The sequence below is a fragment of the Sceloporus occidentalis genome, unplaced genomic scaffold (assembly GCF_023333645.1).
Source record: "Sceloporus occidentalis isolate IW3139 unplaced genomic scaffold, rSceOcc1.0.p SCAF_348, whole genome shotgun sequence".
Lineage (NCBI taxonomy): Eukaryota > Metazoa > Chordata > Lepidosauria > Squamata > Phrynosomatidae > Sceloporus > Sceloporus occidentalis.
In genome coordinates, this window is record NW_028317328.1 from 430,070 (window position 1) to 458,009 (window position 27,940).

At 40.5% G+C, this 27,940-nt stretch overlaps 1 protein-coding gene across 1 annotated transcript in view; it reads left to right on the forward strand.

Moving 5' to 3' along the window:
- Positions 1 to 25,289, forward strand: part of LOC149274085 (sodium- and chloride-dependent transporter XTRP3-like) — a 122,626-nt gene extending 97,337 nt beyond the window's left edge. Inside the window, exons 7-13 of the mRNA XM_089505849.1 lie at positions 918 to 1,159; positions 8,949 to 9,111; positions 16,071 to 16,275; positions 19,218 to 19,377; positions 21,300 to 21,465; positions 23,782 to 23,917; positions 25,246 to 25,289. Coding sequence (XP_089361975.1) covers positions 918 to 1,159; positions 8,949 to 9,111; positions 16,071 to 16,275; positions 19,218 to 19,377; positions 21,300 to 21,465; positions 23,782 to 23,917; positions 25,246 to 25,289 — 1,116 coding nt within the window. The remainder of the gene's footprint in view (positions 1 to 917; positions 1,160 to 8,948; positions 9,112 to 16,070; positions 16,276 to 19,217; positions 19,378 to 21,299; positions 21,466 to 23,781; positions 23,918 to 25,245) is intronic.
- Positions 25,290 to 27,940: the final 2,651 nt, after the last annotated feature.

The window sequence follows — 27,940 nt, forward strand, 5'->3', positions numbered from 1 at the left end:
AATCTGCAGTTCAGAGGAGGACTATACTACCACGGAGATATGATTTACGCACATCCTGATGTGCGTCTTAAGGTATTGCAATACTTTCATGGCGCTCCTGCGGCTGGGCATGGGGGCATCACACAAACCATAGACTTAATACAAAGAACATTTTGGTAGCCTAACCTCAAAGAAGTCCACAAGTTTGTACGGTCCTGTAACATATGTGCCCATTCCAAGAGTTCTCGCAACAAACCTGCTGATTATTTGTGTCCGCTACTGGTTCCTGTGAAACCATGGTCCGACATTTCCATGAATTTCATCACCGATCTGCCTAAATCCAACCACCATACCACTCTCATGTTAGTAGTCGACAGATTCACAAAAATGCCTCATTTTATTCCTGCAACTACTGTTGTGATGATTTTAGAACTACCTGAACCCCTTTTGGGGACCTTTGGGTCCTTGCCATTGGGTTCCATCCTCAAACTCCGCAAGGTTATCCTCCAGGTGTGACACAGAGAGACCATTCAGGAAGGCCATCACAAAAGCCTTATTGGTTCAACTGACCACAGCCATAAGGGTCCTATACTCGACGGCTGTGCATTTTAATAACTCCTGGGCTCGCTCACGACAGGGTTAATTAGAGTGCGGCTGGGTGAGTACTGCTCTTTTGTTAAATTGTTTTGGGGAGTACAAATTTGTGGCTGGCAGTGGTGGTCCAGATATACAGACTGACTTCGGTGTAATATGAAATACTATATTAAAGTTTCCTAAAAACTCATGGCGTGCCCTGTTTCTTTTTATGTATTGCAGTTGGCTGGAAGTAGCACTCAGGTACTTTAGTTTTGTGCATGGTTTCTTTATTATAAATAACATATTAGTACATAATTATTTGAAAACCGCATAATTCTAATTGTGTTTACACAATTTTACAGTTGGATCAACTATCAAATCCCAAAACCTGGATCAGTGCAGCAACACAGATATTTTTCTCGCTGGGACTTGGATTTGGAAGTCTTATTGCTTTTGCAAGTTATAATGAACCTAACAACAACTGTGAAAGACATGCCATCATTGTTTCCTTGATCAACAGTGGGACTTCTATATTCGCCAGTATTGTGACTTTTTCTATCTATGGGTTTAAGGCAACCTTCAACTATGAAAACTGTATAAACAAGTAAGAAAATAACATTTACAGAGTAATTGAAATATATGTTAAGTGATTAAATTGATTTGGAGGGTCTCTTAGTAAACTTCATAGAAAAATAATTTGAAAGTAAGTATAAACTATTGAGTCCATCGAGTTTGCTCATTTTTCTAAATGTAGAGACTCATACCTTAATCAGTCCATCAGTTTTGCTTTTAGATTCAGGATAGCTTTATGCCTCTCCCATGAATGTTTAATCCCCCCACTGTATACTACTTCTGATGAAAGGCTATATTATACTATAGGCTATACTATAAGCACATGGGCCCTAGGTATTATGCACTATATACTACTATGTATAGAGATGTTAAACAATCAGAATTAAAAATATCAATTTGTAACACATTAAAATGTGGAAATCATAAAGGTAATAAATACCGTATTTACCCACACTTTTCCCCCCTACTTTAAGTCTTTAAAGTGGGGGTTCAGCCTATAATCGGGGTTTAGTGCAGGGATGCGCAATCCGTATCGCCCGACGCCCGGGACATGCAGTTCCGTGGTCCGGGCGGGTTTTTTTTTCTTTTTCATTTAGCCCTGCTGTGGGATACAGTTCCCCCGCAGCGCTGCAGGGGACCTGAAGCTTACTCTCCGGCAGAGATGTGTTTAAACAACCTCCGCTGCCGGCACTTCCACCGGGGCTTCTATGATGGAGCACCGGCGTGACGTAACCTTCCGGTGTGCCACCATAGAAGCCCTGGTGGAAGTGCCGCGAGCGGAGCTTGTCTAAGTACACTGCGCAGACGTTCACCGGCTGCGGCATGCGCGTAGACAACCTCCACCGCCGGCACTTCCTCTGGTGCTTCTCCGTTATCGCGCAGACATCCACTGGCCGGCCCTGCTAGACACCAGGGAGTTTGGGGGTGCATTGGTAAGTCTGGGGGAGTGGCATATCTAGGGAGCAGAGTGGTATTTCAGGGGGCAGAGTGGTATTTCTAGGGGGCATAAAGCATATCTGGGGGGGAGTGGCATATCAGGGGGGCAGAGGGGAATTAAGTGTCCTACCCAAGCTGCAGAGCTGCATATCTCGCTCTTGCTTCAGTTTCCCTGTTTTGCTTCGATCCATTTCTGGATTTCCTTTTGCTCTGTTCTGATCTTCCATTCCTTGCTTCTGCATCAGCTCTTTGCTTCAGCTCTTTGCTTCAGCTCTGTTTCCTTTATAAGGTGCGCCCCACCCGTGTGTTCTGTTTTGTCTCAGTCTGCAGTCTGTTCATTTTCCGTTACCAACCACTAGTGGCCGCCCTTGCCACTCTGAAGCACTCAGACCTGATTATCATGTCCAGCTGCACCTTATTACCTGGAGTACACTACCTTTATAAACCTGCCCAGCCCTTCAGTCTGGGCCTTGACATTAACGTTATAGGACCGCCAGTTTGGTTCCTGATCTGGTTCCTGATCTGGTTCCTGATCTGGTTCCTGATCTGGTTCCTGATCTGTCTTCCTGATCAGCGCCCTACAAGTGGACTCCCATGCTTGGCGCCCTGTAAGTGGACTCCAAAGCTGAGTGCCCTGCAAGTGGGCTATCTGCCATGTGCTCTGCAAGTGGGCTACCTGCCGTGTGCGCCCCATCTAGAGGGCTACGTGCCGTGTGCACCCCATCCAGAGGGCTACCTGCTGTGTGCACCCCATCCAGAGGGCTACCTGCCATGTGTGCCCCATCCAGAGGGCTACCTGCCGTGTGTGCCCCATACAGAGGGCTACCTGCCGTGTGCGCCCCATCCAGAGGGCCATTATGCATCATGGGGTACAGACGGAGCCCCTTGTATCCCCTGCACCTGGGCTCCTATCAGACCTGTTCACCCGGTTCGTGACAGATACATTACAATTCCATGGAGAATCACTACGACTTTATTCGTGTATTACAAAAGTTGCGAGAAAATCCTTTTTTGCAAGTTTGAGAAATGCAATCCAAAGGTTTCTCAGGTTCACCAATTACTAGAAGTAGAAGGCGATACTGCAATTGGTGTCCCTTCGTTGTCTGTATTGATTAAGGGCGGACAGGTGTAAAGTATGGAGAGGTTGGTAGTGGGTACCAACCTCTAGTAGTGGGCCAGCCGTTTGGAAGTATACTCCAAGTATACTCCAAGTGTAGAACACTAATATAGGAGAGGTTGTGGGCCGGAAAAAGTAGGAGAGCATAAACGAATCTAAGTTCGGTAGCCAGGTGGCAGGAAGCAAAGTAAAAATATGTAGCGGAGGTTAGGGACTGGAGAGATACAAGAGGTCATGAACAAGCGAAAGGTCAGAATAACAAAAACAGAGAAAACAATCTGGAAGCCACAGGAAATGTACTTCTGTGTACTGAGGGTTTAAAAAGCCCTCCAATCAGATTCCCCGCCTATGGAGTGAAAATGAGGCTTGGTGGGTAAGGTGGTAAATGTCCCTTTAAGAGGGACAGTACAGACTCACGAGGGGCATGCATGAGGCATTGTGGAATCTTCTGTGAAGCAGCGGCGTAGTAGAGGATCCGCATCTGGGAATGCCCCCCCAAAGCAAGAGCGAGCCGTGAAGCACAGGGTCTGTGAGGTACAAGATCCAACACCACTGCCACCACTAAGGGCACCATGCCACCAACCAGGAGCAGGCTTATAAGAGTGTAGCCTGTGGAAGGAATGCACAAGAGAGGGAGCATGGACGTCTGAAGCAGTAATGCAGGAGCATTCCGCAGGACTGTAACCCAACCTATGGACAAGATAATGCAGCTGCCTCCTATGAACCCTGGAATTGAGGATGGCATCCAAGCTGTTCAAGCGTGTTGGCTGCACAGAACGGTGAGGACATTAAAGATGTATGAAATGAAGAATTATAGTTCTGCTAGATAAAGTTTGGATACTTAGTCAGACTGATCCTAAGAGACATACATATGTAGGTATTGGTTCATGACCTGGTTGGTTCTTTCCATCTGGCATTTCGACTCTGTATGGTAAGCTGAAGAAAAATGGAGATGCACACCCAGATGTGTGAATAGGGATCTCCAAAACCTGGAGACAAATTGATGAGCCCCTGTCCCTTAAGGCAATCTCGGCCAGTCCCATAGATGCAGGTAATTTGGTGACAGCAATAAATTGAGCTTGTTTGGGGAATAAGTCCACTATGACATACCGCAGGATATGGGAAGATCGGTAACAAAATCCATGGCAAGATGAGTCCGTGGTTTGTCAGGGATAGGCAGTAGAAAGAGAAGGCCTGGCACAGGTATCACAGGTCTGTACAAAGTTCTTGATTTCAGTTCAAGTTCTTTGATGTTAGGCCACCAAAAATGTCATTGAATAAGAGAGTGCACATTCCTCTCCCCGTTATGGCCTGCTTTGAGGGAACAGTGAGCCCAACACAGGATCTTCACACGATGATGTAGAGACAATCAGGTGGTACATGGACATTACAGGGTGTCATGGCACCCGGGGACGCTTCTGTCACAGTGCACAGGACTGGCCCTTACCTCCACTCCCACGCGTCGGTCCACAGGCGTCTCTGCCTAGCCAGGACCATGATCCGTCCGGGTATCCGCATGGCAGCCGGGGGTGGTACCACTCGCCCCTTGCAGATGTCCACGTGCATGCAGCGATCAGCACTATTAAACGTGCATGATCCGACAAGTGCACCCAGGTCCATGGGGGCCCCCCTAAAGCATTTATTAACTGGAGGCTGGGGAGAAAGTCCCACAGCCCCAGGATTTTCAATAATGAATAGGGAAGCCCCACCTTCGTTTCCCCAGACTATTCTGAAGCACAGTTTTCAGTAGTCAAGAATTTCTACTGGTTCCTCCAATCCTGCACCCCTGTGTTGATTCCTGGCTTATTATCTTTTGACTCTCTTCTGATGTTGTGCTGCCTGCCTGACCTCGGATTGTCTGACAACGGCTTTGTCTCTTCCCTTATTCGACTTTTTGCATTTTGTTCAAAAATTAACATCCTCCTTGCCATCGGGTTCCAGATCAACCGAGTGGGACGTGTCCTATTTCAGACTTGAGTTAACCCGAGTGGGACGTGTCCTATTTCAGACTTGAGTTAACCCAAGTGGGATGCTGCCATAGTTAGCCAAGAAGTAGCTGGGTGTGTATGTGCCACACTTGCACAATTTAGGGCAGTGGGCTTACAGGCAATTGCAAGTACACTGTACAAGCACTTAAGTCAGATGAAACAAATTTGACTGGATTCTTTCTGCTTTTTTGATATAACCTGTGACAGAACCCATCCATCACTGGGGTCCCTGGAGAGGCCTGAGAGCCAGCCTCCTCCCTATCGACTATGGGCCCAGGCCTTGTAGAGTCTTCTGTGTGTGGATACAGGGGTTCAGTTTCTGCTGATGTACCCCATGTTTTAGCACTCAGAGTCTCAGAACTGTAACGTCAGCTGGACATCCTGTGGTAGGAAGAAGGCTGATTGTGTCACTGCTGCATACCTAATTATCAATTACATAACAGGTAGTTGTTAATCCTGTGAGCTCCTGTTATCCCTGTGTCCTGGCCATTGTCTGTCTTAACCCAATTAATGTCATTATTTATGTCTCATGTCATTCTCTCCTTCCCCCGGATATTGTGTTGCAGGATTTGATCTAATTACTTCCTTCCTGCCATGGTAATTAGATCATGTGATATTTGTCTAGCCCCTTTTCTTACTTGTGTATATATAGCTCTGTATTTGGTTTTAATAAATGAGTCCTGTTTTCACCTCAACATGAGTGTTGCCTGATGTTTGGGGTGGGCTGTAGCCTCGCTGTGTAGCTAAGCTTCGGATAGCCACAGTGCCAATGCAGCTACGGTGCAGGGACGTCCCCCCTTCTATCTACAACGCTGGTTCTGCCCGGCGCTGAAGGGGTTACTTGTTGGTGTCCCGTCAGGAGGAAGCAACGTTTGGCGGGAGTACCTAGTCGGGGTACAGGTCGGTCCCGTCACATAACCTTCCCTTGAACTCAGCTTCAACAACAAATGTACTTTCCCCAAATAACTATGAAAACACAATTCAAATAATTCATATAATCATTGACCTGTAACACCTAAAAATAGATGCATAAAAATAATTACTAGTAGTAATAATAACTAGAATGGCCATCAAATTAACGTCAACGTAAGGAACATACTCAAAAATAATTCTACTAGGGCTGCAACAACTAATCATTAATAATCAATAATGAAAATCGTTGCCAATGAATTTCATTATTGATTAGTAGAATCGATTTTATCGATAATAAGATGAGGGGGCAGTTATGGTTAATGGGGCTTTTATGGTTAATTTAGGGGCAGTTATGGTTAATGGGGTCTTTAGGGTTAATTTAGGGGCAGTGCTGAGGACTGAGAGTTAATTTAATTAATTTAATAAGGTTAACTTAAGGTGCAGTTAGAGGTAAAGGGATGCAAACTAAGGAGAATCTAAATCCTGGGGCAGTGAAGATTTATCCTGTATTTATTTATAAAAGTATTGTGTCAGTGTGCTGCAAACGAGTCTGCAAATCTATGAGGGCACTATGTCATATCTTGGGGTATAAGGCATATCTGGGGGTATAAGGCATATCAGGGAGCACAGTGGCATATCAGGAGGTATAAGGCGGAGTGGCATATCTGGGGGTATAAGGCAAATCTGGGAAGCATATGGCATATCTGGGGGTATATGGCATATCTAGGAGGCAGTGTGGCGAGCCTGGGCTCAAATGTGCATAAGTGGGGGGGGGGGCAGATTGGGAAATAAAAATAAGAAATGCATTTTTATCAAAGTTTTTTTTATTCTGCTGTTTGTTTTTAACCCCTTTAACCCCTGCAGCGTCAGGGACACTGTTTGACAGCCTGGACTCCCCACTGACAGCAGAAGCCGACATCGCCGGCTTTCTGCTGTCCGATCTCCTGTAACAGCTCCCGGCATGAAAGCCGGAAAGCTGTTACATTTCAAACTGCCCAATCGCGTGATCGGCCAGTTTCAAATGCGCGATCGGGCATTCCCTTCCGGGTTGTGTCACTGCTGACGTAACCCGGAAGTTCATCAGAGGACAGGACGTTATAGGACCGCCAGTTTTGGTTCCTGATTTGTTCCTGTTTTGGTTCCTGATCTGTTCCTGATTGTCAGGGTCCATCCAGGCTGCGGAGCTGCATATCTCTGTTTTTCCATGCCTTGCCTCAGTTCCCATGTTTTGCTGTGGTCCACTCCTGGATTTCTGTATGCTCTGTCCTGAACCTCTGATTCCTTGATTCCAGTCTGCTCTTTGCGTCAGCTCCTGTTTCCTTTATAAGGTGTGTCCCACCTTGTTCTGTTTGTCTCAGTCTGCAGTCTAAAGGTATGTCCTTCTCGGTTCTGTGTTTGGATTCAATGTTTAGTTTATCAGTACTTTTGTATGCAGGGCTTAGCGTTAGGACCCACTGTCATTGGAGTACTGTGGCGTAGTGGTGGGCTAAGCATACTATGGCCATAAGATGTGACAGAATCTCCATCCTTTGTTGTGCCCTGTATCATGTATGTCTTGTCTGGTTAACCATGTCTCTCACTCCCCCTCCTGTCCTGAAACAGTGAAGGGAAAAAAAAAGCCGTTAATTCATTTAAAAAATAATAATAAAAAAATAATTAAAATAATAATATAAATAATAAAAAATAATTAAAATAAAATAAAAAAATAAAAATATATATAAAAAAAGATAATAAAAAATAATTAAAAAAACCTTACATCCCATTGCCCTAGCATAACATCTCCTGCCCCCGTTCACAACCCCCAAACCCGTTAAGCCATAGGCATAAAAATTATACAAAAAATGTACACCTTATAGTATCCTCCCTGGTGCTGGGAAAGTATGGAAAAGCTATATAAATTAGGTATTTCTGAAATCAGGACACCTGAATTGATAAACTTGGAGGGGATTTTCCATCACTTTACCTAATTTTATGAGGATTCAGAGGGAAAATTTTAAAAAAATATTTTTTTTTTCTAATTTTCACTAGTTTTTACTAAATTTCTCATTCTAAATTTTCCACTAATCATCCAACTATGGTATCAAAAGAAAGCTCTATCTCTCCTTGAAAAAACAATATATAGTTTACATGGGTACACTATTTACAGGAAAAGAGAATCACCGCTGAACCAACATTGCGCAAAAATGGCAAAATTGCTCCGGGCCTTGAGGTACCAAAAACCCCTGGGATTGAAGGGGTTAACATCCTTTTAAATAAATGAAAAATTTACATTTATTTTTTTATCCGATTAATCGATTAATCAAAAAAATAATCGGCCAACTAATCGATTACGAAAATAATCGTTAGTGGCAGCCCTAGATTCTACTATGGTATATAACTCTAGGGAGGCCATTTCATATGACTTAGTCTTCACATTTGTGTTGAAAAAATGTGTACTGCAAGAAAGTCTGTATGTGGATCAGCTATGTATTGAGGTCTTGGCCAGCTAGGCTTAGGGTGGGAAAGCCAGTGATGCAGCAGTCACCTTTGCTTTAAAACTGCGGTACAAATCGCTCAATGGGCCGGTTATGTGGAAGATCTCAGATATCCCCAACCAGCCCATTTACACTGCCCTAGGCCTGACCCATGGAAGATACAACTGATGTTAATAAAGTCTAAGTAATGACGCAATTAGATACTTGGAGTTGAAACCTAGTTGTATTTTATCCAAAGTTACGCATTATAAAGAGCCAACATTACAATATTTTTGTATAGTAATAATATTAATTCTAATTATAATTCTCTCACTGTTTCACCTTTATGTATGTATTCAATATATAAAATGATTTAATATAAAAGCATGAATCCTTGTTGTCTTTGTTCTACAGAGTAATTATTTTGTTAACAAATACTTTTGATCTTGAAGAAGGATACATAAATGCAGATAACCTTGAAGACGTGAAACTCTACCTGAACGAAACGTTCCATAATGAATATGCCGCTATATTTCCCCGAATAAGGAACTGTAGTCTAGAAAATGAATTAAGCACGGTATGTTCACCTAGTTTATGTTTTATAAATGTTATAAATTAATTGAACCAATGCAGTAATTTTTTGTGTTGCTTTTTTACTTACGGAAGGGTGTCCTAAAAATTTGAGTTCAGATTTGAACCTTGCATGCAGGACCTTATTTACCTTAGCAGTCATTCTGTCCTTATTTGAGCCTTTCATACCTTATGGAATATATGCATACATTGTTGTTGATAATACAATAATCTATGAAATAATGTTCACTGCACTTGTAAATATACAGTGGTGTCACAACTGGGGTGCGGGGGATGCGGACTGCACCCGGGTGACACCTTACAGGGGGTGACACCACACCAGGTTCTTCTGCATTATACCGGTGCCAGTAGTTAGATGCCGAAATGAAAGAATGCCGGTTGCCCGTGTATTAGATAAGTAAAGGGGAGCACATGGTGGGTTCCCAGAATCGGTTGCTGTGCCCGGGGCCTGATATTGGGACAGAGCAATCTGTTCCAATTCCCGGAGTCCAGGTATTGGAACAGATTGCTCTGTCCCAATATCAGGCCCCGGGCCTGAGAGGGGGTGACACCATGTGTCATCGCACCGGGCGACACCAACCCTAGTGATGCCACTGTAAATATAACTCATTTTAGTGTATAGATTTACCAGTTATGGTGGAATTCTGATAAACAGCTGTAAACAAACTACCATGGAGAGCTTAGCACCATCTAAGTTTGTTTGGGTGTGCCTCATACTTCTCATTTTAGGTGTGTGTCATTTTTTCTTATACCCTCACTCTCAGAAAAAAAATTTGTGGCAGTTATATGGGATACCACAATGGTACATGAAGAAGTTTATGCTCTACTAAGTGTCTAAAATCTAAAAGGGGCTGAAGTGGCAGCAATAGTATTAATAGTTGTGTAAAGGTTGTTTCATATCTGTTGTTTTGAGGAGTAGCTAAATGAACCCAGACAGTAAGTTATAGTACATAAGGAGTGATGGTATGGCCCCACAGAGCTCTGATTTCAAAATTGAGTGTGTGTGGGATTACATAAAGAAAAGAGAAGCAACTGAAGTTGCCTCTAAATTCCCAGAAGAACTGTGGTTAGTTATTATTATTGTTTATTTTTTTATATGGCGTTATTTAATTCCGTAGTGCTTCGACCTCGGGTACGTTTGATCTCGCTGCCTGCCTTTGCAATTTTGATTACGGACTGTATACTGGACTTCTCCACAGTGCATATCTGCATAGTAGGATCCTTCCTCTCTCCCTGACCCCGTGACAGTGACAGAGTTGTCTCTATTACTCATGTCAGCAGGGGCATGCTAGAGATTTTATTTCTCAAATGAGCAGGAGTGCGTGTGGAAAGGTGGGAGGTCATACAGCTGTCATTACCAGCTTCCACATCATTACAGTGGGAACGAATGTGGGATGTTGCTTGCCTAGTTTCTGACTTGCAGGATTGATCCAAAATGTTTTGCTAGGCCAATCTGTGAATCTAAGTAAATATATTTTCAAATGTGTGGGAGACCAAGTCTCTTAATAAAGTGGATGTTGTGGAGCTAGAGTGGATTCTACATACTGCTCATACACTTTATGAACATGAACTGGATATAATGAAAACATAAGCTGGGATGTATATTGGGGACACAACCAATTCGGTGTCTTGGACCAACTGATCATATCTTCTGGAAAATAGATGCAGTGTTGCATCACATAATTTCAAGGTCTCAAGGGGGAACCCTTAGCTAAAACATATATGTCAGCAAGTTTGTGTTAAAAATCTCAAATTTAAATGAAAATGTAATATTTGAATTTTTATGGATTTATTCTAACCCCTCCCTTAGTAAATTAGGTGAGGTTGCAGGGCTATTAATAAATGATCATTAGCATAAGATTTTAATTTATGGTTACTGATGTAAATCCGACAACTATTGTGATTTCCCTGAAATGTATTCAAAAAGGGCCAGAAATGGCCAGCCACCTTCACACATCCCCTGGGAGTATCACATAGTGACCTTATCCAAACTGACAAATACAGTGTTAAAGGCTTTCACTGTGTCAGTAGATAGAATATGCTAGCTTGTCATTATGAGAAGCCAAGTAGATGACATTGATCAGTTCTGTGTTGTTTTCGTTAGCTATGTCTGCCACAAGGTGAACCTGATCATGATAGGGAAGGGATATGATTCCTAAGGCCAGTAAAGAAACACCTTAAAATGGGTTTAAGATTATGTTCAACATAAAGGTCAGGGTGCTTGCACTCCTTAAGAGTTAAAGTGACGTGTATCGTTTTTATCTCACCTCAAGTAGCTCAAAATAGTAATTTAATAAGAGGCATAACGTAATGTATCTGGGATGGTTCTTTAGCAATGGGTGGTAATCTCAGCCTGCCGCCGCCACGTTCTTTGATGATCAGTGCGGCGGCGCCCATTTTTCTTCCGGGTAGGGCTTTCCTCCCCAGATCCACAGTCAGCCTCACTTGTGAGGCTTCCGTGGATGCTGCAAAGCCGCCGATCGCGGCGATGCAGCTATTTAACGGCAGCCCGTACATGTACGGGCATTGTCGTTATCGCGTTGCACGGCAACCCCGTACATGTACGTGGATTGTCGTTAAGGGGTTAATATACCTATATCCAAACATTCAGCTTTTGTCTCATTTGTGAAGTGTGTGTGCGCTCTGGACTCCCAACATCCAATAAGGGCTGAGATATGATGAACCTGACAGAGTATTACCTGAGCTTGCATACCCACTATATGTCTTTTATGATACTGTGGAACCAAAAGGTGAAAAACTTTGACAGCTGCAATTTTGATAATCTGCATAGGTACTTTGCCTACCTATGTCATAAATTAGAGAAATTCCATCCTCATCTCATTATAGTCCCAGCTGGTAAAGCAGCACAAACATAGTTGTTTTTCAACAATCTCAAGAAATGAAGAGGGACATACATAACTACTAGTAACAAGTAGGTTGTTTCAGCATACTCTCCTGTTGAAAAGGTTCAACCAAATTCAATAGGCTTTACTAAATAGTAACTAGCCTCCAATCTACCCCTGTTCAATCTATTATCATAACTTGTACAATAGCTCCCCAAAAAGATTAAGATGTTTTCTAGCTAGGAAAAAGGGGGCTGCTGATAGTGGAAGCAGGAACTCCAGAGAACCCAGACCCATGGTAAGAAACTTACCTGAACAACAGTCACCTTAACCACAAAGATAGAAATATCACAAACAGCTCACAAACACTGAGAGTACAAGTGAGAGACTTAACAACTTGTAAAACTTTTTTTTATAAATAACTGAGATTAAAGGTGAGACACTTAACAACTTGCAAAGTTTTTATTAAAAAAGAACTGAAAATCTGAAAAACTAACCTTGAAGTACTGTATACGTTGTCACGGTTTTAAACTAAAACCGTTTTAAAAATTAAGGTATTTATATATTTTTTTCTACATAATTACATAGTTACATAGTTCATAAGGTTGTAAAAAAAAAAGACCTAAGTCCATCAAGTTCAACCCTTCTACCTAACCTTCCTATTCTTGATCCAAAAGAAGGCAAAAAAAAAAACCCCTAATTAAGCTACTTCGAATTCTGCCATCAGGGGAAAAAAATTCCTTTTTGACTCCAAGAGGCAATCGGATTGCTCCTTGGATAAAGAAGCTCTAAAATATTAATGTTATTCTATTTATATCCCTGTATGTCATGCCTTTCTAAGAAAATATCGAGGCCCCTTTTGAAGGTATTTAATGTACCTTTATTGTCCTCACTGTAAAGAATCCCTTCCTTTGTCTATGAAACCTGTGCTCTTTCAGTCTCAGAGGGTGACCTCTTGTTCTTTGTACATTTCTGTTAATGAACAGGTCACTGAAGAGCTCTTTATTTTGGCCCTGCATATATAATGTTATCATATCCCCTCTGAGACGCCGTTTTTCTAGCGTATATAATTTTAACTTTTTTAGTCTCTCTTCATAACTAGTATCTCCCAATCCCCTTATTAATTTTGTAGCCCTCCTTTGCCCTAATTCCAAAATGTCCTTTTTAAGGACCGGTGCCTAGAATTGTACCGCATATTCAAGGTGAGGTCTTACTAATGACCTGTAAGGAGGCAAGATAATATCCTCCTCCTTTGAATCAATACCTCTTTTTATGCATGCCAAAACCTTATTGGCTCTCGCAGCTGCTTGCTGGCATTGCGCACTGTTGTCAAGTCTTCGGCATTTTGGTACATCTCACGTTTAAACGCGTTTAGAAGTAAATTTCTTGGGAATAAACTATACAAACCATATATTGTTTTTTCAGCACACCCAGCAGATTCTAAATATACCATTTATATACCATTTTTATATGTGTATGTCTCATTAGGTTTGCAAAATAAAGCCAAAAATGGGAAAAAGGTGTATTTTTTCACTTCCGACTCAATAAAAACTAGTGTAATTTTATTTTTCTAAACTCTAATATCAAAACCTGTATTGCTAAATATTTGTAGTAGGTAACCGGTCTAAAATAAACAGAAATTGAGAACAGTAGACTGTGTTTTTCTAATATTTTATTGCTAAAAGTTAAATTTACTAGACTATCACAAAAGACATCTTTAAATTTAATGCATGGCAATGCAATTAAACAGCTCTAGCTGCCTGGGATGTTAAAATATGCCAACAAAACTATATATTTTTAGAAACTACACCCCCAGCTGCAGCAAATGAGGTCTTATTTGTATTTGTATCACAAATCTGACGTGCACAACAAATAAGGGAATTTCACACTTATAAAAATAAAAAAAAATGTAATTAAAAGCGACAAGTTCATTTATGTCTTGCGCACTCCAGTCTTGTGCTACTAATACATGCAGCCCCTCATTTGATGCTCCAAGGGGTGTAGTTTCTGAACCATACTTTATGTACCATAATTTAACTTTCCAGCTGTCTAGAGCTGTCTAAATTCAGGCATCACCCCTAAATGTTTTAAGACAATTTTTTAACAAGATTTTCAAATCTGCCATATCTGAAGTTAGAGTGGTCTAGACATCTGGGAAGTTAAATTAGGGTACATAAAGTACACATTTCAAGAAACTACACCCCTTGGAGCTTCAAATGAGGGACTACATGTATTTCTAGGACAAAAGTTGAGGGCACAAATAATGATGGAATATGTCGCTTTGGCTAGAAAATGTTTTTCCTAACCATAGTGACATGTTCATTTGTGTCTTGTGCACTTCAGGTTTGTACTAGAAACACATGCAGCCCCTCATCTGATGCGCCAAGCAGTGTAGTTTTTGCAAATGGGATCAAAGGGATCATGGGGTTAAAATTTAGTATCGGCCATTTTTAAAAAGGGAATGTGACTTTTCATAGCTATATGATCTCAGGTAACATTGGCTACCACAGTGATCATTTAGCTAGAATACTTAAACTTTTTTTTTTTTTAAGTTAAACTAGTTTATGTTTAGATAATTTAATTTGGTCTCTAGGCAATTTTGATCTTTATTTATCTGCCTTTAGAGACCCCCAAATAATTTTTTTTACTTTTTTACATTTTTATTTTTTAACTTACTATTTTTTATTCTTTCTTTTGCAAGCCTTATACCATTGGCGATTACCTTTCCAACAGTATATGTTGGTGGTCTGTAGCCGCATGCCCCCATTCCTCTTTAACTGACAATTGTCAGTTTTCAATAAAGTTGCGCGGTGACGTCATCACGTCATTACGCGTGATGTTACCAGGCGGATCGGGTGGCCCCGGTGATGCCCTTCAATGTGAGAGGCAGATCGCCGGGGTAGGTGGTTATGGAGGTCTGTGGAAGGTATGGTAGTGCTAGCGACGGCATGGTGCCGTCGTTAGCACCTGACTGGGACTGCTAGCGACGGCACCATGCCGTTGTTAGCAGTCAAGGGGTTAAAGAATAGGTTGCATTTTAATTATTTTTACCATAATGCATAACTTTGCATTTCTCTATATTGAACCTCATCTGCCACTTGCACGCCCAGTCCCCAACTCTGTCTAAATCTTCCTGCAAAGAAGAAACATCAAGATTAGTCTGAATTACTCGGCCTAATTTTGTGTCATCAGCAAAAACTGTGACATGGCTCTCAATGCAGCTTGGGAGATCGTTTATAAATAAATTAAAAAGAAGAGGACAGAGGACAGACCCCTGAGGCACTCCACTGCGTACAGGCTGAGAAACATCCATTCACAATAACCCTCTGCATTCTATCTTTTAGCCAATTTCTGATCCACATACAGACATTTGCCCCTAAGCCTATTTCTGTTAATTTATAGAGTAGCCTTTTATGCGGAACATTTGCCTGAACTATGTCAGCTTTCTTTCTGTCCTCACTAACCAAATTTCCAGTTTCAGATAATAACGTACCAACATTTTCTACCGTTAACTTTTTCCATTTACATACTTACAACATTTCTTGGGATTGGTTTTACTTTCCTTGGCAATAAGTTTCTCATTTTCTAGTTTAGCCATTTTAATCTCCTTTTTGCAGGCTTTGTTGGCATCTTTGTATGCCATAAATGATACTACCGACCCTTCGCTTTTATAATGCTTAAATGCCAATTGTTTATTCCTTATTTCCTGTTTTACTTTCCAGGTAAGCCACATTGGTTTTGATTTGTTTATTTTGTATTTGTTTCCCATGGGTATATATTGGGATGTGTAACTTTGCAATATGTGCTTAAAGGTATTCCATTTGTCCTCTGTGTTTAACCCAGAGAACAATCCATCCCAGTCTATACATTCCATGGTTGACCTTAGCCTGTCAAAGTTTGCCCTTCTGAAATTAAGTGTTTTGGTAGAGCAGTTACCCATTTGCTTTTTTGGAATTAATCTCAAATGAAACCATGTTATGGTCACTATTTCCCAAGTGTTCTCTTACTTTAATGTTTGAAATAAATTCCTCATAGTTACATAAATAGCATTTGAAAAGTAGAGTGAAATAAAACTGTTTATATATGTTTTATTTGAAACCAGGCTGTCCAAGGAGCTGGCCTTGCATTTATTGTCTACACCGAAGCAATAAAAAACATGGAAATTTCGCAGTTGTGGTCAATCCTATATTTTTTTATGTTGCTGATGCTGGGATTAGGAAGTATGTTAGGAAATACTGCTGCAATTCTCACGCCCTTGACAGACAGCAGGTTTATTTCCAAGTATTTACCAAAGGAGATTATTTCAGGTAAAATTGTTACAGCTATTTCTTCACACCCTGTAAAAAATCATGTCTACTTTTATTCACTATGTAAAAATGATATATGTATATTAATGCTAATGCTAGTGTTGTAAGTCTCAATAAACTACCCACTGTAAATTATTGATTTAAAACAATATGTTGAAGGTGCTGAGATTATTATTGTTTATTATATTACTGGTATGCTATGGCAACTTTTAATGTGCTTCATGATTGTTTTCTTAAAAAGGCTGTCTGCGTTTATGAAGGATTTAGGAAGTTTGACATCTAATGGAATTCATGTAATTATTATACAAGCTATGTCAAAATAATACATATACATAGTACATAAGGTTGATAAAAGACCTAAATCCATCAAGTTCAACCCTTCTACCTAACCTTCCTACTCTTGATCCAAAAGAAGGCAAAAATTTTATTAATGTTATTCTATTTATAGCCCTTCTAAAAAAAAATGCCTAAAAAAAAAATATGCAGACCCTTTTTGAATGCATCTAATGTATTAGATGACGCCACCTCCCTTGGCAGTGAATTCCATACCTTTATTGTCCTTACAGTAAAGAATCCCTTCCTTTTGTCATTTATGAAATCTCCGCTCTTCCAGTCTCAGAGTGACCTCTTGAATGAAGTAGCGTCCAGTCTTCGGTACCTCTTTACAAATAAGACAAGAGACACTTCTTTATTTCAAAACTTTATTAATCGTCAGATATGGAATTATTTGTCCGCGGTACAGCACCGCGACTCAACCTTTATTAATGTTTTACAAAGTGTCAAAGATTATTAACACAACACATTTTGACACAATATATCAATATTTATCGTCAAAATGGAAGCAAACATATAACCAATTATAACCAATTAATAACCAAATTAATAACCTGTTGGTATGGGCATAACCACCTGTATCCCTGCTGGAACTGCCGGCGTCCCCTAGCGTGGCAGTCACATGACCATACGATTCACAGGGGCGAATGCCCCTGGAGTGTCCTGCACTTACACCTCTGTGCACCACAAGTAACCATGCCTAGTAACCTCCTGCACTGTACCGGCGTAAAAAACCTGAGTACCCGGCAAATGCCGAAAATTAGGGGAGGGATGGGCGGAAAAATGCACTTTAAAATAATTGCCCCTGTAATGCATACCCCTCAGGGAGGGTAATTACCCACTAATTACGTGCCACTAATTTTAACACTTGCAGTGCCAACATTTTTGCTTAGTCATGCCTTAACCCCTTAACCAGGCTTGACCATGGGTCCGCACTACTTTCATGGGGCCCCTCTGTCCAATTCTTTCCCTCCGGGGCTGTTCTTTTTCTGTGTACAGAAGTTAATGAACATGTAACGGGTTCACCAAGAGAGCTGTAGTAACTCCCAGAGATCACCCACATGTATCCTCCTGTTGTCCCTGGAATAACTTCCAGCACCAGCCAGCATGCACACCTTGGAACCCTGCTATATGTACCCAATAAGTAGACACAACTACCTTGAATTGAGTACAGCAGGAATGAACAGTTTATTGTTGTAAAACATAGACTCATATAGAAACAGAACTTTATTAACATAAATGAACATTGATAAACAGGTACATGTAGACAATCCAACCTTTAATCCCCTTTAGCTACTGAATCTCCCCCTGGGCCCCTTGGCCCGGTATATATTCATATAATGTTATCATATCCCCCTCTAAGACACTGTAATTTTAACCTTTTTAGTCTCTCTTCAAAACTAATATCTTCCAAGCCCACCTTTCCACTTTTTCTAGTTCCATAATGTCCTTCTTAAGAAGAATGCCCAGAATTGTACCACATATGCAAGGTGAGGTCTTACTATTTACCTTTAAAGGGGCAAGATGATATCCTCCTCCTGTAAATCAATACCTTTATGCATGCCAAAAACTTATTGGCCCTTGCAGCTGCTTGCTGGCATTGTGCACCGTTTTAAAGAATATTTAAAGAATAGGTTGCATTTTTATTATTTTTACCATAATGCATAACTTTGCATTTCTCTATGTTGAACCTCATCTGCCACTTGACCGCCCAGTCCCCAACTCTGTCTAAACCCCCCTGCAAAGAAGAAACATGTAGATTAGTCTGCATCACCCTGTCTAATTTTGTGTCATCAACAAAAACTGTGACATGGCTCTTAATGCAGCTTGGGAGATCATGTATAAACAAATTAAAAAGAAGAGGACCCAGGACACCTGAGACACTCCACTTAATAACTGTGTTTACAGTCTGAGAAACATCCATTCACAACAACTCTCTGCATTTTATATTTACGCCAATTTTCGATCCAGACACAGACATTTGCTCCTAAGCCTATTTCTGTTAATTTGTAGAGTAACCTTTTATGTGGAACCGTATCAAATGCCTTAGAGAAATCCAGATAAATCACATCTACTGCCACACCCAGATCTATATTTTTACTAAGACCTGTCTTTCACAAAACCGTGTTGACTTCTACTATTTGGATTCTGGATCAAGATATGTTCTTTAGCAACCCTTCAAATAATTTCCCCACTACCACTACTGGCCTGTAATTGCCCGGTTGAGATTTTGATCCCTTTTTAAATATTACCTTGCGCCAGTCTAATGGAACTATGCCTGAACTGAAAGAATCCCTAAAGATCAGTAATAATGGTTGGGACAGAATTAGGCTTGGCTCTTTAAGTACCCTTTGGTGTTTATCAACTGGCTTAGGGGCCTTGTCTACCTTAACAGTATTTAATTGCTTCAATTGTTTTGCTGTCTGCCTAAACATTTGATTTAGCTTTATTTATTTATTTATTTTATAGAGATGGCAAATGTCTCATGTTATAGTCTCTTAAGTATTTGTTTCCAGGCATTTATACAACATTAATGTTAAAACAGACATTAAGACTTGGACTTAAACAGACATTTTCAATAAGCATGCAATATTTCTTTTTATTTATAGGATTACTTTGTTTCTTCAGTTGCATTATTGGAATAATATTCACCATGGAATCGGGGAATTACTGGTTTGATATATTTAATGACTATGCTGCCACTCTACCATTACTACTTGTAGTATTTGTGGAAATTATAGCCATCTGTTATGTTTACGGATTGAACAGGTAAATAGCTATCCTAAGGATAAACTGATACATTTATATGTAACTATATATACACAGGTCAGGTTCCATGTTTACCTAGAAGTACTGTATTTGCTTGATTATAAGACGACCCCCTAAAATTTGAATATTACCGTATTTGCTCGATTATAAGACGGCCCCCCAAAATCTGAATATTAATTTAGGAAAAAAATAAAAAGTCTGATTATAAGACGACCCTATAGGAAAAAAGTTTTACTAGTAAATAATAATTCATGTCTATTTTTTTGTTTTTAATTTCCATTTATTTACCAACCTGCCCCCAGTTATGCTCATCTGCCGCCAGTTATGCATATCTGCCCCCAGGCATGCCTTATACCCTCCTATATGCCACTCTGCCCCATGCTATGCCTTTTAACCCCCTATATGCCACTCTGGCATATAGGGGGTTAAAAGGCATATCATGGGACAGAGTGGCATATAGGGGGACACTTACATACCCAGACACTAATATACCCACCCAGACACTTACCTACCCACTGAGACACTTCCCACCCAGACACTTACCTACCTACCCAGACACTAATATACCCACTCAGGCACTTCACTCACCGCGATGCCTCAGCAGGCGCTTGCTGCAGCTCCCATGGGATTTCAGCATGACGCTGTGTGACCCCGCTAGGCCCCGCCTCCTCCAGAAAATTGAAGAGGTCTACCGGATCTGCTTTGGGAAGGCACAGTGCCGCCGGGTGCCGGTCCTGCAGCAATCTCCACAACCGGCTCTGCTTCCCCGCAGTGGGAGGTATGCAACCTCTGCTGCTGCCGGCACTTTCGCCAGCGCTCGGTGATAGACGCACAGGAGGATCCAGGTCCCCTGCAGCGATGCGGGGGATCTGGATCTTAGTCTAATAGTCAGACCTCATTTGAGGTCTGATTAGAAGACGACCCCGATTACAAGACGAGGGGTATTTTTCAGAGCAAATTTATATGTTCCAAAATTAGATGTTTAAAGCACCATTTCAGTATTTTAAAATATAGGACTCCTGGTTGCAAAACCACTACTAGATAATGACTATATGTGTATGAGGTATAGCTGCAACCACAAGCGGAAGTTGAATCGCGTAGAGCTCTACATGCTGCCCGGACTAAGCACCGGGGACTCAGAAGCACCGGTAAGTTTGGAGGAGGGAGGGGGAGGGAGTGTAAAATGGGGGGCATAAGGCATTTCTGGAGGCAGAGTGCTCTGTGAAATGCCTTTTAACCCCCCTTAATGCCACTCTGCCTCCAGAAATGCCTTTTAACCCTCTATACGCCACTCTGCCTCCTGAAATGCCTTATACCTCCCTATATGCCACTCTGCCCCATAATATGCCTTTTAACCCCTTAAATGCCAGAGTGGCATATAGGTGTATAAGGAAATCCTGGAGGCAGAATTTACGATCCTTTACGATGCCTTTTAACCCTCTAAATGCCACTGTGCCCCATGATATGCCTTTTGACCCCCTATGTGCCATCATGGGGCACAGTAGCATATGGGGGGTATAAGGCATTTCTGGGGCAGAGTGGCAAACCTGGGGGCAGATATGCATAACTGTGGGGGCAGGTTGAAAAAATTTATTTTCTCAATCATAGCTTTTATTAACAAACAATTGTTCACATAGTTTACATGAATTAACATTTACTGGTAAAACTTTTTTTCCTATAGGGTAGTCTTATATTCAGGCTTTTTCTTTTTTTCATAAATTAATATTCAGATTTTGGGGGGTCGTCTTATAATCGAGCAAATACGGTATATAAAGTTTCCCTAAGTAAATGGTAAGCTATTTGCAAAGTTGTCACCTAAGTTGCAAAATTCTGAGAATATGCCTTGAACCCCAAAAGGTTATATCTCAAAGGGTTAAAGGAATAAGACACACTTTTAAAAATGTGTACTTTTTTTTTTATAGGTTTGAAAATGATGTTCAAATGATGATTGGATATAAGCCAAATTGGTACTGGAAAATCATGTGGGGGTTTGCAAGTCCTTTGCTGATAATAACTTTATTTATATTTTACTTAACTGATTACATTATGGCAGGAAGCCTACAATATAAAGCATGGGATTCCTCACAGGTAATTAGCAAACAGGTTTATTTTTCCCATTATTATTAGTATTATTAGTATTATTATTATCTTGTATATATCCCCAACATTATATGCAGTGCTTTATACAATATATATATATATATATATATATATATTTATTTATATTCAAGGGGCGTGACAAGACTAGAATCGTCAGACTAAGACAAACCGATACATAAGGTGGAGAGAGCCCTTCTCGCAATCTTGAGTGGATGGGGTGAAGACAAACATAAGGCACAGAGAAAGGGTGAGAGGTAGTGAGGGGTTGTATCAGTGACAGGGAAGTTCTAGCAGCTTCTCTGAAGAAGTGGGTTTTCAGATGTTTCTTGAATGTTGGGAGGGAGGGAGAATGCTGAAGGTTCAGTGGAAGTAGATTCCAGGGATATGGGGCAGCCCAAGTGAAATCTTGTAGCTGGAAAAGTAAGAGGTGATAAGTGAGGAGGAAAGCCTTAGCCCATGGGAAGAACGTAAAGGATCGAGTAGAGGAGTAAATACTCTTCTAAAGGCATTCGAGATACAGCTCTCTCCACATATCTGTCTAACCGTTCTCTCGGGCAGAAATGTATGGAGGAGCAGTGTTATGGAGGGCCCTATATGCTAGGACTAGGATTTTAAATTTCATTTTAAATTTAATTCTAAAGGTAATAGGGAGCCAGTGGAGTATTTCACAGAGTGGGGTAGCAGAAGAGGAGCGGCGTGCAAGGAAGATAAGCCTAGCAGTAGCATTTAGGACAGACTGCAGAGGAGAGAGTCGAGTGGAATGCCAACCAGAAAAGTGTTGCAGTGTTACTCAATGGGAAATAAGTGAATGAACCAAAGTTTTTGTGGATTCTTGGGTGAGGAATAGGCGGATGCGAGAGATGTTTTTTTTGGTGCAAGCAGCAGGGTCTGGCGAGTGACTGAATGCGAGGGATGAAGGAGAGGTTTGAGTTAAGGATGACCCCAAGGCATCGGGCCTGGTTAGTAGGAGAGATAGTCGTGTTGTTAATGGGGATAGACAATTCAGGTAATGGAGTGGAGATGGAAGGAGGGAAGATAAAGAGTTCAGGCAGCGTTGTGACATCCATGAAGAAATAGCAGGCAAGCAGTTGGAAATACAGGACATGAGAGACGGCGAGATCAGCTGAAGACAGGTAGATTTTGGTAACATCTGCATATATATGATACTGGAGGCCAACTGAGTTGATTAGTTTGCCAAGAGATGAAGTATAAAGAGAGAACAGCAGAGGGCCAAGGACTGAAACTTGGGGGACACCAATCGAAAGTGGAAGGGGTGATGATGTCTTGCTAGAGAAGCTAAAATAAAGAAGCAGAGGCTCAGCACTCAAATGATAAGGTGAGTTTATTTCACGCAGGCAACGTTTCGACACACAGGTCTTTCTCAAGGCTTAAGAAAGACCTGTGTGTCGAAACGTTGCCTGCGTGAAATAAACTCACCTTATCATTTGAGTGCTGAGCCTCTGCTTCTTTATTTTGGATTTATTGAAGGACTTGGTGGTACCCTGGCTCGTGCACCATCTCATTACTGAGTGCTACATTCCAACCTTTCTTTCTGTGTTTGCTAGAGAAGCTGACAGAGAAGGAACGGTTAGACAGATATGAGGAGATCCAGGAGAGAACTGTATCTCGAATGCCTGTAGATGCAAAAAGGTGGTGATCAACAGTATCAAATACAGCAGAGAGATCCAAGAGTATTAGAATGAAGACGTAACCTTTTACTTTGGCAGAGAGCAAGTCATTGGAGACTTTTGTTAGAGCCATTTCGGTATGTACACAATCTGTTCAAGCAACTTAGAGGTAAAAGGAAGCAGAGAAAGATTAACTAGGTGTTGGACTAACGGATGGACATAGAGACTTTGCGAGGTGTCATGGGAAGGGGTCAGGTTGTGCAAATGGAAAAAAAACCCCTCCAAAAATGTATTTAGGTATTTTTCCTGTTTTTGGAAACACCTCATATGCCCAGTATTTTCATTCATTTTGTCACTCACAGGGTTAAATTTGAATGACTAGCATAGCTGCTTCTAAACAAGATTTTTAAGAAAATGTGGTATGCAGGGAGTTGTGCCCAATAGCGGCCAGAAAAAGAAAAATGCACTGGCATTAGCGCAACATAATTTTATTTGCAGAATACATAAGTACAAAGTTTCATGCTCAGGTAAAATATTATGCAATGCAAAACATGGTGACATTAGTGCACTGGTGATTTGAAGTAATAACGTAACAGCGTGGGGTACGATCATTTATACTGTATATCATTTAATTTGATAAATATGTCATTATAACTCGCACCTTTATTAATTACAGGGTCTGCTCGTCACAAAAGACTACCCAACATATGCATTGGTTATCATTGGATTGCTAGTTGGCACGTCTGTTTCTTGCATTCCTCTGGGATCTCTGATACATTTCATTAACAACAGGCGAAGGAGGATAGACAACTGTATTTCAATAGTTCAAACATAAAATTTCTATTTGCATTTTCCATAGTTGTAAAGTAAATAGCAAAAAACATATGTTCATAGTTAATCTGATTTGCATATACCTACCAAGAATCCCTTGCACTATAGGTTTTTTGTGGAATGGATGTGTTTGGGAATGCTTTTTTTTTTCTTCTTAACTTTTAATCACCTTTCTTGTGCCCATATATATTATTTTTTCAAATAAATAAAATGTTTGAGTAAATAAGAATATCAAAATATGCAAAATGTATATTTGCAGATTTAAAAAAATGCTTTTTTGTAGAGTGCTGAAATAAAGTAGGTTTCAAATCTGTTAGAAGTGTTCTTTCAAATAGTTTTTTTCCCTCTCTTTGGCAACTTCTTCTGCTAAATCTCAACATTTTTCATAATTATACATTTTATTTTATTCTTCCATCATTGAAACATCATTTTCTGTGTATAATATGTGAGCAGTGATGGTAACACAATAGTAAAATAAAAGCAAGTACAGCTCACGTCCGCATGAAGGACTAGCATAGATGGATACTTGGCAACAGTGTTCTAAAATAAATACACAGAAGGTAATGGGACATCAGCTAAAGATGGAGGTGGCTGCAGACTTTGATTTCCTAGAACACCCTACAGCAGCCAGTGATCCAATATTTTACTGAAAAATTTTTACCTGATCTCGCTGTTTTGTGATCCATCATCACAATGATCCACATTATGTTAAGAATGTAGTTAAAGGTGTTAGAGCCCTCTCAAAAAATTGTCAACAGTCATTTGAATGGCCACATAGAAATGTAACATGTAGGCTAAGGCCGGTGTCCGTAACTTAAATCTGTCTGGAGGTCTAGTAACAGCTCTTGATGGAGTTATGATACACTTAGACACTTTCATCTCATTTAAAAATACGCTATATGATCAAGTACCGTATTTGCTCAATTACAAAATGACCCCCCCCCCCCAAAATTTAAATATTAAATTAGAAAAAAAAAGAAAATGCCTGAACATAAGGCTACCCTATAAGAAGAAAGTTCTACTAGTAAATACTAATTCACATGTAAGCTATTTATTCATATTTCATAAAAACGAAATAAAAAACCTGTCGCCCAGTTGTTATGCACATTTGCCCCACGGTTTGCTACTCTGCCCCCATATATGCCTTATACCCCCTATATGCCACTCTGCCCTTCATATGCCTTATACCCCCTATATGCCACTCTGCCCCCTCATATGCCTTTCACCCCCTATTTACCCCTCTGCACACGATATGCCTTATCCCCCCCAACTTACCGATACATCTCTTAACTTGTCCCCTGTGCTCCAGACTCCCTGGTGTCAAATGTGGGCAGCTGGTGGATGTCTGCGTGATGCGCGCAACCTCCGTTGCTACCCGGATCGCCTAAGACTGAGCACCGGAAGGTCATGTCACTCCGGTGCTCTGTCACAGAAGCCCAGGCGGAATTGTTGGGTAGCAGCGGAGGGTTTCGTTGCACACCGTGCAGACATCCACCGGCTGCCAGACCACTACACTATTTGAGATCTGATTATAAGATCTGATTATTACCTCGAATAACAGACAAGGGGTATTTTTCAGAGCAATACGGTATGTGGACACCTGACCATCACAATGAGCTTGTTGGACATCCCAAAACCATGGGCATTAATATAGCGGTGAACCACATGCTCCTTTCAGCTATATCAGCCTCCCCGCTTGATAAGGTTTCCCACAAGATTATGGAGTATGTCTGTGGGAATTTGAGGTAATTAAGCAAAAAGATCATTAGCAATGTTGGATAAGAAGGTCTGGCTCGCAGTCCGTGCACCAATTCATCCCAAAGTGTTCAATGGGTTTAAATGGGGTCAGGCATGGAAATCCATTTTTTTATGAGGCTCCTGACACACTCTGGAACTCTGTAGTAAGTGATGTTATAGAAGACAAGCGACATGTGTGTGCTACAACACTCAGCAGCTCTACTTTGGGAGTGTTTGTTGTTGTTCCTAGATGCTGCAACTTCAGAGTGAACCAGGGCAGATCTAGCAGGGAACAAATTTCACAAACTGATTTGTGTCAATGGCGGCATCCTATGATTGGGCCACATTTAAAATAACTGAGCTGTCACATATCCTCCCTCCCAGCTCAAACCTACTGGGTGAATGACCATGGACATCAAGGAGTGTACCAATTGAGTTCCTGATCTGTGCTCAATGTAAAAATTAAAGCTTGTAAGATGAGAAACAGGTCACGGTTACATTTTTTTAATAATTTATTTTGGCTCATCTATGTGAGAGGTGCATGGCCAGTGATCAACCTGCCTGCCTAGTAAATTGTTTCTTATAGTCTCTAGTGTAGATTTGATTGCTACATATTTTTTCTACTGTGGAGTATTTTTTATTTCAGTTTTTTTCATTTCATTGAGGATACAGAAAGAAAAAAAGGGACGGGGGGGGACGGGGGGTGACATACAATGCATCCACAGATCTATATCACATATTTGCTTACAATTCTACTGTGGGGTATTTTTAATATTCAATATTGTTGTAAATTAAAAACATTAAAATAAAAATTAACTGTAGTGTGTTCTTAACCCCTTAAGCACCTAACTTTTTTGTACCCTTTGTGATTAAGGCTTTAACATTTTTGTGGTGTTGCTGTTAAGCTGTAATTTTATCCTCATTTTGTATACCCACACACCATTTTTTTCCATGACAAGAAGGGCTTTCTTTTGATGTTATCTAATTTACTATAACAAATAATGTTGAAAATGTAAATAAAAAAACTAAGTGTTTTTTCCCCCAAGCATATTTTGCTAAATAGATTCTCATTTTTTCATAAGTTTAGAAATACCCAGTGACTACATTTTTTCTCCGCAAGTATTCATCTTATTATTGCATCGTAAGATGCATAGTAGCATCTTATTACAAAACCATTTTTTTAATATTGTCATCCTACGTCCATGTCCTAATTGGAACATCTTTGAAGCTGGCTAATTTAATTTACCCCCATCAAACTAGAACTAGATACCCCAGGGTATTTCAAATGGTAGTATTAACTCTTTCAATGCACTAATTGTACTACTAGCCTTAGTCAAAATTTGTGGTAGTAAATTCTGTGTGATATTTTCCACATACATTATACTTTAGCTATGAATTGACAGTTTCTGGTATGTATCACTGACAAACACCCCCAACATGTGTTCAGCAACATCTCCTGAGTACAGTGATACCACTCATGCATAGGATTATTAGGTTGTTTGGGGGCTAAAAGGCCACATTTGGGAAGTACGCATTTTTGTGTGGGAATTTTGACATCTGGAAAGTCTGTGCCCATGTCCTATTTGAATTGGCCAGGTTCGAAGATGTTCCAGTTTGCCCCATCAAACCATACATTTTTTTTAAAACTAGACACCCCATGAGCATATCAAATATGAAATGGTAGTATTTTAAATATTTCCATGCTAGAATTTTTGGGAGGATTTTATAACTTGCTTATAAAAATTTTCTTTTTTTCTGTTTTGTTTTTCAACTTGTATTTACATTTTGTTGGAACTGGATGGTTCCCCTGATCTTTATTTAATGAGATATACCTGGAGCTGTAAATTCATACCTGACTTAAAATATGCATGAAAATAAAGCAAACCAAAAGACTATCAAAGTTTGACAAAGGCTGGTGGATAGAATTAGTGCATGGACAGAGTTAAAATACTAGCATTTGAAAATACCATGGGGTGTCTAGTTTTCAAAACACATAGTTAATGTATTAGCCCCCCAAAATGAGCTTATCCGTGGGTAAACAATAGTGAGAAAAAAATAGTACATAACCAAAGGACAAGCTTGGGACAAATAACAGATACGAGCATAAATGTCAAGCTCCCATTATCGCTTTAACATTTAATGTTGTACATGTGTTTCAAATATATACACTTTACCGCACATACTTCTAGTCACAAATGTATATTTTTATTACTTCTGGACCATTAATAGGCAACATGAATACAGTGTGTCTCAAAGTAAATTGGCCT